Source organism: Oncorhynchus keta, chromosome 17, assembly GCF_023373465.1.
Source record: "Oncorhynchus keta strain PuntledgeMale-10-30-2019 chromosome 17, Oket_V2, whole genome shotgun sequence".
Taxonomy (NCBI): Eukaryota; Metazoa; Chordata; class Actinopteri; order Salmoniformes; family Salmonidae; genus Oncorhynchus; species Oncorhynchus keta.
In genome coordinates this window covers 32,360,623-32,373,729 of record NC_068437.1, presented here as the reverse complement: position 1 = coordinate 32,373,729, position 13,107 = coordinate 32,360,623, and the positions used below count along the sequence as shown (strand labels likewise).

General features: G+C 42.2%; 1 protein-coding gene and 1 long non-coding RNA gene across 3 annotated transcripts in view; one reads left to right on the top strand and one right to left on the bottom strand.

The window, feature by feature from the left end:
• Positions 1 to 13,107, top strand: part of LOC118395718 (WW domain-containing oxidoreductase) — a 432,897-nt gene that overhangs the window by 33,144 nt on the left and 386,646 nt on the right. For both annotated transcript variants that reach the window (XM_052465907.1, XM_052465908.1), the window contains exon 5: positions 6,555 to 6,661. In XM_052465907.1, the coding sequence (XP_052321867.1) occupies positions 6,555 to 6,661 (107 nt within the window). The remainder of the gene's footprint in view (positions 1 to 6,554; positions 6,662 to 13,107) is intronic.
• The window catches only part of LOC127908246 (uncharacterized), a 464,705-nt gene that overhangs the window by 91,971 nt on the left and 359,627 nt on the right, over positions 1 to 13,107 (bottom strand). The window lies entirely within an intron of this gene.

Below are 13,107 nucleotides of genomic sequence, written 5' to 3'. Positions count from 1 at the left end.
GGAGGCCGTAGGAGGGCAACAACCCAGCAGACGGTCAGAAACAGACTCCATGAGGGTGGTATGAAGGCTGACGTCCACAGGTGGGGGTTGTGCTTACAGCCCAACACCGTGCAGGACGTTTGGCATTTGCCAGAGAACACAACGATTGGCAAATTCGCCACTGGCGCCCTGTGCTCTTCACAGATGAAAGCAGGTTCACACTGAGCACATGTGACAGAGGCTGGAGACGCTGTGGAGAACGTTTTGCTGCCTGCAACATCCTCCAGCATGACCGGTTTGGCAGTGGGTCAGTCATGGTGTGGGGTGGCATTTCTTTGGGGGGGCCGCACAGCCTTCCATGTGCTCGCTAGAGGTAGCCTGACTGCCATTAGGTACCGAGATGAGATCCTCAGACCCCTTGTGAGACCATATGCTGGTGCGGTTGGCCCTGGGTTCCTCCTAATGCAAGACAATGCTAGACCTCATGTGGCTGGAGTGTGTCAGCAGTTCCTGCAAGAGGAAGGCATTGATGCTATGGACTGGCCCGCCCGTTCCCCAGACCTGAATCCATTTGAGCACGTTGCACCACAGACTGTCCAGGAGTTGGCGGATGCTTTAGTCCAGGTCTGGGAGGAGATCCCTCAGGAGACCATCCGCCACCTCATCATGAGCATGCCCAGGCGTTGTAGGGAGGTCATACAGGCACATGGAGGCCACACACACTACTGAGCCTCATTTTGACTTGTTTTAAGGACATTACATCAAAGTTGGATCAGCCTGTAGTGTACTTTTCCACTTTAATTTTGAGTGTGACTCCAAATCCAGACCTCCACGGGTTGATACATTTGATTTCTATTGATAATTTTTGTGTGATTTTGTCGTCAGCACATTCAACTAGGTAAAGAAAAAAGTATTTAATACGAATATTTCATTCATTCAGATCTAGGATGTGTTATTTTAGTGTTCCCTTAATTTTGTTGAGCAGTGTATATATTTGATGAAACATTGAATTTGGCCTTATTGCTATTAGCCCATAGAAACGCATTTAATAACAGATTCATACATGGAAAAACAGTCAAAAATGTTATCAAAAGGAAGTATGTTTTGAAGTGTCTGTTCTGTATGTGAGAGAGAGAAGGAAAGCTCAGAATAATTTTTATAATATTTTATCATGGAATTACCTGTGGAAATGCCATATTAACTTCCATTCATTTTTCAGCTCGGTACCTTCAGGTGAGTCTAGTGACACTTGTGGGGGTCATAGAGAAAAACGGAGAACAGCATCGTTCGTAAGTCTCATCTTTCCATAGAGAGTCATATAATTGTGTAGCCCAAACCGTTCAGACGCTACCAATGTTTTCGTGAGAAGACCGATTTTTGGGATGTCTCCTGGCCTGACAAATACTGATGTAGCTCGGCCACCTTCCACCGCCGACATCGGCAGATGCAGTGGATTTTTAAAATATTTTTATTTATTTAACTAGGCAAGTCAGTTAAGAACAAATTCTTATTTTCAATGACGGCCTAGTAACAGTGGGTTAACTGCCTGTTCAGGGGCAGAACGACAGATTTGTACCTTGTCAGCTTGGGGATTTGAACTTGCAGCCTTTCGGTTACTAGTCCAACGCTCTAACCACTAGGCTACCCTGCCGCCCCGATTGAGACGTAGCCCATGCAAAGAAAATATTTCTCTATCTTAAACAGACAGATTTTGATGGCGATGACATCTCCAGCAGAGCATGAGAAGACCTCAAGCTGAGAAATTATTATTTTTGTATCTATTTTTTTATGCCCAGATCATGAGGTCCCTTGATGGTGTGAGGCTATCGCCTCTTCTGCCTAATGGTAAATAGACCAGTGCCTCCGACTTCAGTGCAGCTCAGTGTAAACAAGAATAACGGTAGGGTCTGAATCTTCTGGCAAGGGAGGTTATCTGTTCGCCAAATAAACATGTTTACCATTGAGGGTTTTAATGATCTGATTTTAGCTCTGTTTGCCCAAATCAACACAGTTCATTGTAGTAAAATGCTTTTCCATTTGCCAAATAAACAGGTTTACTGGTAATGATCTCATTAGGCTGAGCCAATACACCTGTGTATGGAGGAAATACGAAGAGGGGCGTTGGGCCTCGCAGGACAAACAGAGCGTTAAATCACACTCATTATTGTGGATATCAGGATGGCCAGGATCCTAATGTACCATGCAGAGCATCCCCTGCTTTATAGAGATGTTTCTCTGATTGTACAATAATACAGTGTTTTACTTATGGATGCTATGGACCTTCAAAGTGATGAAGATTCTCCATTGAAAATGCTTTTTAATCCTGAGGTAGTCTTAATCTGGGTCCAGGAAACCAGCCCTAAGAGTGTGGTGTGTCTTTCCCTAGTCTAAACGCTTACTGTTGAGTAGGCCTCTCATTGTCCCTGAGTAGAACATACCCCAGCCTGACCTCCTGTCATGTTCTACAGTCTGAGTGGAACGCTAAATAACCTCCCCGTTGTTCACCTGACCAGGAACTAATCTCCACACCACCTCCGTACAGGAAACACAGGCTTGAGGGTGGGGATTCTTTGTAAACCAACGGCTCTCTCGTTATTTCACAATTAATGCCAAGCCCTTGTTATTTGTCATGAAGAAACCACGTCTCTGTCACCCATGTTGTTGTTGTCATATTCTAATTTGTACGCCATTATGGAAAACACTGGTGTCGATTCATTTCACTTTCATGCTTGGTACACACAACAAGTGAGTGTAGGGTGGCATTGTTTACCCAGCTGCCAGTGTTCTTGTCCAATTTAGACAGGATGGAATAATCATTGTTTAAGCTGTAGCAGGCATGTCTAACCTCCTGTTCTGACTGCTGTTTATTCTTTGTAAATATGAGTAGAACTTTGGGTTTGTTGCTGTCTGGTTCATTGTATAATGTAGGGTAAATCAGATGTTTTGTTTGAGAAACATTCCCATTTGACATATTAGTATTAGTATTTGAACTGGTAAGGGGTATTTGAACAACTATGAAACTAGTCAGAGAGAGTGAGAAAAAGTTTGTGTCAAGGCTCTGTGATACTTGGTATGTAAGATTATGCCTGTTCAAACACCATTTTAAAAAGTGTTGATTTATCATTTTCTCACAGTCAAAGTGCAACACTTTCTCTTCTTTCATTTTGTTATTATGTTCGTGTCCTTTTCCTGCGAGGGGACGCGTGGCAGCGCATTTTCCATTACACCTAATAAGTGTCATATGATTTAATTCCATGCTTCAGTTGTCATCGAGACCTTCCAATCCCACTCCAATTTACAGTTTTAATAGATATTACTCTTTAACACTCCACTCACAATTAGGCCCCCTAGTTCTCCATTTAATGAAAATCAGATTAAGACCTAATCTAATTACTGGTTGGTTTTAATCCACGCTGGCTGTGGCACTGGCTGTCTGCCACTCCCTCTCTGTCACAACCACTTAGCGGGCATCAACCTGCCCTACCGGCATGTCACTCATCACTCTGTGTCTGTGTGTCTGTGTGTGTGTGTGTGTGTGTGTGTGTGTGTGTGTGTGTGTGTGTGTGTGTGTGTGTATGTGTGTGTGTATGTGCACATGCTGTGTGTGTCTGTTTATTAAAGATGTATACATGACTGTCAAAGGAAATGATTGAGAAATAGTGTACCACTGAGTGGATACTGAACGCTTTATAGCACACTGTTAATATCAACATCCACGGATGGGAAAGTTAGTCAATCATAACAGGAAATAAAAACATGATTTAAGGAAAATGTAATCTCGTAAATGAATTCTACCTCTGGGTTGAAATGACCCATTTAGACTGGCAATTTGGAAATTAACTTCCGTCTATCTTGTTTTTTTGTCCGTTTTATCGTGACTACATGATTTGTATGGAGTCGTGAAGTAGTCTTGTACTGATAAATCCAGTTTCTATCAGAACCACTCTTTTGATGTAATAAATGTCTTTATCAGTCAGTCTTTGAAGTGCTAGAATATCACACCAAGGTTTTATATGGACATTTTCAAGTCAGTCGAATGGTTCACATTTTCTAGTTGTCCTCTCTATAACTTCAGTAGTTAACCTAATCATCAACATCATTATTGTTATTGCTAGCAGAACTGATATCACATTATCACTCCAACCAATATGAATCTCCATGTTTCTCTCAGTACAGTCAGTGGATAGTGATAACTTGTAAAATGGCTTGTGGTTGGTTCCTATAACTGTATCCGAGACTAGTGGGTGAAGTCCTGAACCACATTAATTCAATCAGTTTCATCACTTCACAGAGACATGATTAACTTTCCCTAGTAGACCCTTTGGCTTCCTCCTCAGCGATAGAATCCATATCTATGTTTAATATAATTTCTAACTCATCTTATTCCCCTTCACAGTCAATTGCCCTGAGTATCTCCAAATTATCTCCCAAAATAACTCCTCTTTAAAGCATTACTCTCTCTGTCTCCCTCCTCTTTATCTTCTCTCCCTCCACCCACTCTGTTGCTCCCCTCTTCCATGCCCCTTCCTCTCGATTCAATTCAATTCCAGGGCTTTATTGGCATGGGAAACATTGCCAAACATTGCCAAAGAAAGTGAAGTAGATAATAAACAAAAGTGAAATAAACAATAAAAATTAATAGTAAACATTACACTCACAGAAGTTCCAAAATAATAAAATAGATTTCAAATGTTGTAACGATGTGCAAATAAACCTAAATATGGGGTGTATTTACAATTATGTTTGTTCTTCATTGGTTGCCCTTTTCTTGTGGCAACAAGTCATAAATCTTGCTGCTGTGATGGCACACTGTGGTATTTCATCCAATAGATACAGTGCCTTGCGAAAGTATTCGGCCCCCTTGAACTTTGCGACCTTTTGCCACATTTCAGGCTTCAAACATAAAGATATAAAACTGTATTTTTTGTGAAGAATCAACAACAAGTGGGACACAATCATGAAGTGGAACGACATTTATTGGATATTTCAAACTTTTTAACAAATCAAAAACTGAAAAATTGGACGTGCAAAATTATTCAGCCCCCTTAAGTTAATACTTTGTTGCGCCACCTTTTGCTGCGATTACAGCTGTAAGTCGCTTGGGGTATGTCTCTATCAGTTTTGCACATCAAGAGACCAAATTTTTTTCCCATTCCTCCTTGCAAAACAGCTCGAGCTCAGTGAGGTTGGATGGAGAGCATTTGTGAACAGCAGTTTTCAGTTCTTTCCACAGATTCTCGATTGGATTCAGGTCTGGACTTTGACTTGGCCATTCTAACACCTGGATATGTTTATTTTTGAACCATTCCATTGTAGATTTTGCTTTATGTTTTGGATCATTGTCTTGTTGGAAGACAAATCTCCGTCCCAGTCTCAGGTCTTTTGCAGACTCCAGCAGGTTTTCATCCAGAATGGTCCTGTATTTGGCTCCATCCATCTTCCCATCAATTTTAACCATCTTCCCTGTCCCTGCTGAAGACAAGCAGGCCCAAACCATGATGCTGCCACCACCATGTTTGACAGTGGGGATGGTGTGTTCAGGGTGATGAGCTGTGTTGCTTTTACGCCAAACATAACGTTTTGCATTGTTGCCAAAAAGTTCAATTTTGGTTTCATCTGACCAGAGCACCTTCTTCCACATGTTTGTGTCTCCCAGGTGGCTTGTGGCAAACTTTAAACAACACTTTTTATGGATATCTTTAAGAAATGGCTTTCTTCTTGCCACTCTTCCATAAAGGCCAGATTTGTGCAATATACGACTGATTGTTGTCCTATGAACAGAGTCTCCCACCTCAGCTGTAAATCTCTGCAGTTCATCCAGAGTGATCATGGGCCTCTTGGCTGCATCTCTGATCAGTCTTCTCCTTGTATGAGCTGAAAGTTTAGAGGGACGGCCAGGTCTTGGTAGATTTGCAGTGGTCTGATACTCCTTCCATTTCAATATTATCGCTTGCACAGTGCTCCTTGGGATGTTTAAAGCTTGGGAAATCTTTTTGTATCCAAATATCCGCCATTGCTTTAAACTTCTTCACAACGGTATCTCAAACCTTCCTGGTGTGTTCCTTGTTCTTCATGATGCTCTCTGCGCTTTTAACGGACCTCTGAGACGATCACAGTGCAGGTGCATTTATACGGAGACTTGATTACACACAGGTGGATTGTATTTATCATCATTAGTCATTTAGGTCAACATTGGATCATTCAGAGATCCTCACTGAACTTCTGGAGAGAGTTTGCTGCACTGAAAGTAAAGGGGCTGAATAATTTTGCACACCCAATTTTTCCGTTTTTGATTTGTTAAAAAAGTTTGAAATATCCAATAAATGTCGTTTCACTTCATGATTGTGTCCCACTTGTTGTTAATTCTTCACAAAAAAATATGGTTTTATATCTTTATGTTTGAAGCCTGAAATGTGGCAAAAGGTCGCAAAGTTCAAGGGGGCCGAATTCTTTCGCAAGGCACTGTATGGGAGTTTATCAAAATTGGGTTTGTTTTCTAATTCTTTGTGGATCTGTGTAAACATCTCTCTCTCCCTCTCTCCCTACCCCTGTTGCTACCTCCTCTCTGTGTGTAGGTTTTGAGACAGCCAAGTCGTTTGCCCTCCATGGGGCCCATGTGATCCTGGCCTGTAGGAATCTCTCCAAGGCCATCAAGGCTGTCAGCCTCATACAGCAGGAGTGGGTGAGTCACACACTGCTGGAGTTTTATTAACCTACACATACAGTACACACTGCTGGAGGTTTATTAACCTACACATACACACTGCTGGAGGTTTATTAACCTACACATACACACTGCTGGAGGTTTATTAACCTACACATACACACTGCTGGAGGTTTATTAACCTACACATACACACTGCTGGAGGTTTATTAACCTACACATACACACTGCTGGAGGTTTATTAACCTACACATACACACTGCTGGAGGTTTATTAACCTACACATACACACTGCTGGAGGTTTATTAACCTACACATACACACTGCTGGAGGTTTATTAACCTACACATACACACTGCTGGAGGTTTATTAACCTACACATACACGCGGCTGGAGGTTTATTAACCTACACATACACACTGCTGGAGGTTTATTAACCTACACATACACACTGCTGGAGGTTTATTAACCTACACATACACACTGCTGGAGGTTTATTAACCTACACATACACACTGCTGGAGGTTTATTAACCTACACATACATGCGGCTGGAGGTTTATTAACCTACACATACACACTGCTGGAGGTTTATTAACCTACACATACACACTGCTGGAGGTTTATTAACCTACACATACACGCGGCTGGAGGTTTATTAACCTACACATACACACTGCTGGAGGTTTATTAACCTACACATACACACTGCTGGAGGTTTATTAACCTACACATACACGCTGCTGGAGGTTTATTAACCTACACATACAGTACACACTGCTGGAGGTTTATTAACCTACACATACACGCGGCTGGAGGTTTATTAACCTACACATACACACTGCTGGAGGTTTATTAACCTACACATACAGTACACACTGCTGGAGGTTTATTAAACTACACATACACACTGCTGGAGGTTTGTTAACCTACACATACACACTGCTGGAGGTTTATTAACCTACACATACACACTGCTGGTGCTTTAATAAAGAGATTATCTGATACTTATGTGTACTTTTGAGCCAGTAGTTCTGAAACTAGCACACACGAGCCAAAAGTGGTCCCCTAAAATTAGTATGTCTCACATGTGCACTTCAGTAGAGGCTGGTTGGAAGAGCTATAGGACAATGGGTTCATTATAATGGCTGCAATGGAATAAATGGAACGGTATCAAACACATCAAACATATGGAAACCAAATGTTTGGCTCCGTTCCACTCATTCCATTCCAGCCATTACAATAAGCCGTCCTATTGCTCCTCCCACCAGCCTCCACTGGTGCAGATATATACACCACGTCATTTCTCTCTCGCTCTGCTGTTTGTGCATGATATGCCTCTTGCTAGCTGTCACTCGCATGGCGAGGGGCTGAAGCTCATTGGTTGAAGTCTAATTGGTAGTGGGTTGGCCCACGGGTGGGAATGTAGGGAAAATGGCACAGCACAACAGTTTCCAGCAAAAAGTTGCTTTGAAACTAGGGATTTTGTAGCTAGTTGAGGTAAAACAATAATTCTGCTCATATGTTATGCATGTATGAACTATGCATTGACACATCCAGCCCAAAGTGGGTGGTTTAAAAATACTTAGTAGTCGCCAAAGTTCCGGAGCTTGTCTTTAACCTACACATACTGTACACACAAACTGAAAACACTTGAATCCCACATCAGTGAGAGTTACAGAGAACTTTGCAATGGGATGGCTGTTTCATATAGAGGTGGGGGTAAGAGAGTGAAGGAGAGATGGAGGAATGGAGAGAGAGGGTGTCTGATAATTACCTGAGATTATAACGGTACAATTTTAGCTCCTCCAGATTTACGAGTGGAGGGAAATAAACAAGTGGGATGTGTCTGCTGGAGCAGAAACAATAAGCCATTAGTACTGGGTTGATTACCGGGAGAGAGGAGAGAGGAGAGAGGAGAGAGGAGAGAGGAGAGAGGAGAGGAGAGGAGAGGAGAGAGAGGGAGAGAGAGGGAGAGAGAGGGAGAGAGGGAGAGAGGGAGAGAGAGAGAGAGAGAGAGAGAGAGAGAGAGAGAGAGAGAGAGAACTCATTGCACAAAGTGAGATAGAGTAAGTGAGGGAATGGGAGAGAGGGAGAGAGGGGAGGGACAGAGAGAGAACTCATTGCACAAAGTGAGAGTGTAAGTGAGGGAATGAGTGAGAGGGAGAGAGGGGAGGGACAGAGAGAGAACTCATTGCACAAAGTGAGAGAGTAAGTGAGGGAATGAGTGAGAGGGAGAGAGGGGAGGGACAGAGAGAGAACTCATTGCACAAAGTGAGAGAGTAAGTGAGGGAATGAGTGAGAGGGAGAGAGGGGAGGGACAGAGAGATAACTCATTGCACAAAGTGAGAGAGTAAGTGAGGGAATGAGTGAGAGGGAGAGAGGGGAGGGAAAGAGAGAGAACTCATTGCACAAAGTGAGAGAGTAAGTGAGGGAATGAGTGAGAGGGAGAGAGGGGAGGGACAGAGAGAGAACTCATTGCACAAAGTGAGAGAGTAAGTGAGGGAATGAGTGAGAGGGAGAGAGGGGAGGGACAGAGAGAGAACTCATTGCACAAAGTGAGATAGAGTAAGTGAGGAATGAGGGAGAGAGAGCATAGTGGGAGAAACTGAGAAGAGAGGGAACACTGAGTGAAGAGAGATGAATACTGATAGATAGCAGGATGTGAATGATAACAGACCTATAGTTTTAAACTCAACCCAGATCTCTAATTAAACAAACATATTCCTAAACAGCAATACTTGTTTTTTCTTAAATTAATTTGTTGTAAAAGTTCAGATAGCAGATAATAGACCATATCAGATATTTATGTAATTGGTGCTGTATATTAACTTTTTCTAACTTGAAAAATGATTGCCGGAAACTACCGAAGGCAAGATTGTAATTTCTATGACTCACACAGTGGAGGATCCAATGCCTGTAGACTAGTGTACATGGTAAGCTGGTGATCAAGTGGTACTTCATCTTTAGTATGGAAACGGCTGTGAGATTTTTCTAAAATATTCACAATGTATTGGCACATTTAAAATCTAATTTCATCAATTACATGTGGACATTTTTTACTTAAGTTAACATTAGCATATCAGCAGCAAATGAAACAGAACGTGAATCCTCTCCTCCCTCTCTCCCCAGTTTTAGCTTGTGACTATCACTGTCTAGCTGGCTAGGCTTGGGATATTTATTAACCTATACCAGTGTCAAAATTAGCTGTGTTATCGACATATGGCAGTACACAAACCAAATCTATTTCACTTATTTTGCCAGCTAGAAAGAAATAGCCACAAATTCATTCAGAAACAGAGGAAGAGAACTCGCTATATCAAGCTAAAGCTAGCTGCTGCCTCTTCAACTTTGAAGCAACGGTGACAACATCGATCCAAAGATAATAAACAAAAACACTTTCCCATTAAGCAAAATCCACCCATCCAAAGACTGGCTCCAGGGATTCTCAGAAATACCCCCAGATCCGCGATCGGATCCATGGCCGGAGCGTCGCATTTCAGTGAAGCCTGCACCTAGCAGGCCGTTTAGAAAACTCCCCTGGAGCCACAGATTGAAATACCGCAGTGTGCAGCCCCCACATCGCGCAGGCCCAACATATTACATATTCCATTCCTAAAATCTGCCATCAGTCCAGTGTAGGGAATACAGTGCCTTCAGAAAGTATTCATACCACGTGATTTATTCCACATTTTGTTGCCTGAATTCAAAATGGATTAAATTGATTTATTGTCTCACCCATATACACACAATACCCCATAATGACAAAGTGAAAACATGATTTTAGACATTTTTGCAACATTTTTGAAAATGAAATATTGAAATATCTAATTTACATAAGTAGTCATACCCCTGAATCAATACTTTGTAGAAGCACCTTTGGCAGCGATTACAGCTGTGGGGTTTTCTGGGTAAGTCTCTAAGAGCTTTCCACACCTTGACATTTTTTCCCATTTATTATTTTCAAAATTCTTCAAGCTCTGTCAAATTGGTTGTTGATCATTGCTGAACAACCATTTTCAGGTCTTGCCATAGATGTTCAAGTAGATTTAAATCACACTCAGGAACATTCACTGTCTTCTGACTCCAGTATATATTCGGTCTTGTGTTTTAGGTTATTGTCCTGCTGAAATATTAATTCATCCTCCAGTGTTTGTTGGAAAGCAAACTGAACCAGGTTTTCATCTAGGATTTTAGGTCCATTCCGTCCATTCCGTTTCTTTTCTAACCTGAAAAACTCCCCTGTCCTTAATAATTACAAGCATACCCATAACATGATGCAGCCACCACTTGCTTGGAAATATGAGGATTGGTACTCATTAATGTGTTGTATTGGATTTGCCCCAAACACAACACTTTGTATTCAGGATAAAAAGTTAATTGCTGTGCTACATTTTTTGCAGTGTTACTTTAGTGCCTTGTTGCAAACAGGATGCATGTTTTTGAATATTTGTATTCTCTACAGGCTTCCTTCTTTTCACTCTGTCAATTATGTCAGTATGGTGTAGTAACTGCAACGTTGTTGATCCATCCTCAGTTTTCTCCTATCACAGCATTTAAAATCAACATTGGCCTCATAGTAAAATTCCTGAGCGGTTTCCTTCCTCTCTGACAACTGAGTTAGGAGGGACACATGTATGTTTGTAGTGACTGGGTATATTGATACAAAGTGTAATTAATAATTTCACCATGCTCAAAGGGGTATTCAATGTCTGCTTTTTAAAAAACCTTTTTACCCGTCCACCAATAGGTGCCCTTCTTTGTGAGGCATTGGAAAACCTCCCTGGTCTTTGCGGTTGAATATGTGTTTGAAATTCACTGCCCGACTGCTTGGTAGTCATTCAACAATCATGTTAAACACTATTATGCAACTTATTTGACTTGCTAAGCCAATTTGTACTACTGAACTTATTTAGGCTTGCAATAACAACAATAACAAAGGGGTTGAAAACTCATTGACTCAAGACATTTCAGCTTTTCATTTTCTATTCACTTTTAAACATTTTTAATTCAGGCTGTAACACAACACAATGTGGAAAAAGTCAAGGGGTGTGAATACTTTCTGAAAGCACTGTATCTTCGAGATGCCCTAGCCCATAGCAGATGTCAGAATACAATGTCTTCAATCAGGATCTCAGCGATCACTGCCTCATTGCCTGCGTCCGTAATGGGTCCGCGGTCAAATGACCACCCCTCATCACTGTCAAACGCTCCCTCAAACACTTCAGGGAACGAGCAGGCCTTTCTAATCGACCTGGCCTGGGTATCCTGGAAGGATATTGACCTTATTCCGTCAGTAGAGGATGCCTGGTTATTCTTTAAAAGTGCTTTCCTCACCATCTTAAATAAGCATGCCCCATTCAAAATATGTAGAACCAAGAACAGATGTAGCCTTTGGTTCACTCCGGACCTGACTGCCCTTGACCAGCACAAAAACTTCTGTGGCGTCCTGCATTAGCATCGAATAGTCCCCGCGATATGCAACTTTTCAGGGAAGTTACGAACCAATATACACAGGCAGTTAGAAAAGCTAACTCCATGGAGAATAAGTGCACCTCCTCCCAGCTGCCCACTGCCCACCGATAATCTATGATAATCGATCATTTCAATAAGCATTTTTCAACAGCTGGCCATGCTTTCCACCTGGCTACCCCTACCCCGGTCAACAGCTCTGCACCCCCCACAGCAACTTGCCCAAGCTTCCACCATTTCTCCCTCACCCAAATTCATATAGCTGATGTTCTGAAAGAGCTGCAAAATCTGGACCCTTACAAATCAGCTGGGCTAGACAATCTGGACTCTCTTTCTAAAATTAGAGTTCATTGTGTCAAATCGGAGGGCCTGTTGTCCGGACCTCTGGCAGTCTCTATGGGGGTACCACAGGGTTCAATTCTCGGGCTGACTCTTTTCTCTGTATACATCAATGATGTTGATCTGCTGCTGGTGATTCTCTGATCCACCTCTACGCAGACTGGTCCTTCTTTGGACACTGTGTTAACAAACCTCCAGACGAGCTTCAATGCCATACAACACTCCTTTCTCTTAAATGCAAGCAAAACTAAATGCATGCTATTCAAACGATCACTGCCCGCGCCCGCCTGCCCATCTAGCATCACTACTCTGGACGGGTCTGACTTAGAATATGTGGACAACTACAAATACCTAGGTGTCTGGTTAGACTGTAAACTCTCCTTTCAGACTCACATTAAGCATCTCCAATCCAAAATTAAATCTAGAATCGGCTTCCTATTTCGAAACAAAGCATCCTACACTCATGCTGCCAAAGATACCCTTGTAAAACTGACTATCCTACCGATCCTTGATGTCATTTACAAAATAGCCTCCAACACTCTACTCAGAAAATTGGATGTAGTCTATCACAGTGCCATCCGTTTTGTCACCAAAGCCCCATATACTACCCACCACTGAGACCTGTATGCTCTTGTTGGCTGGCTCTCGCTTCAT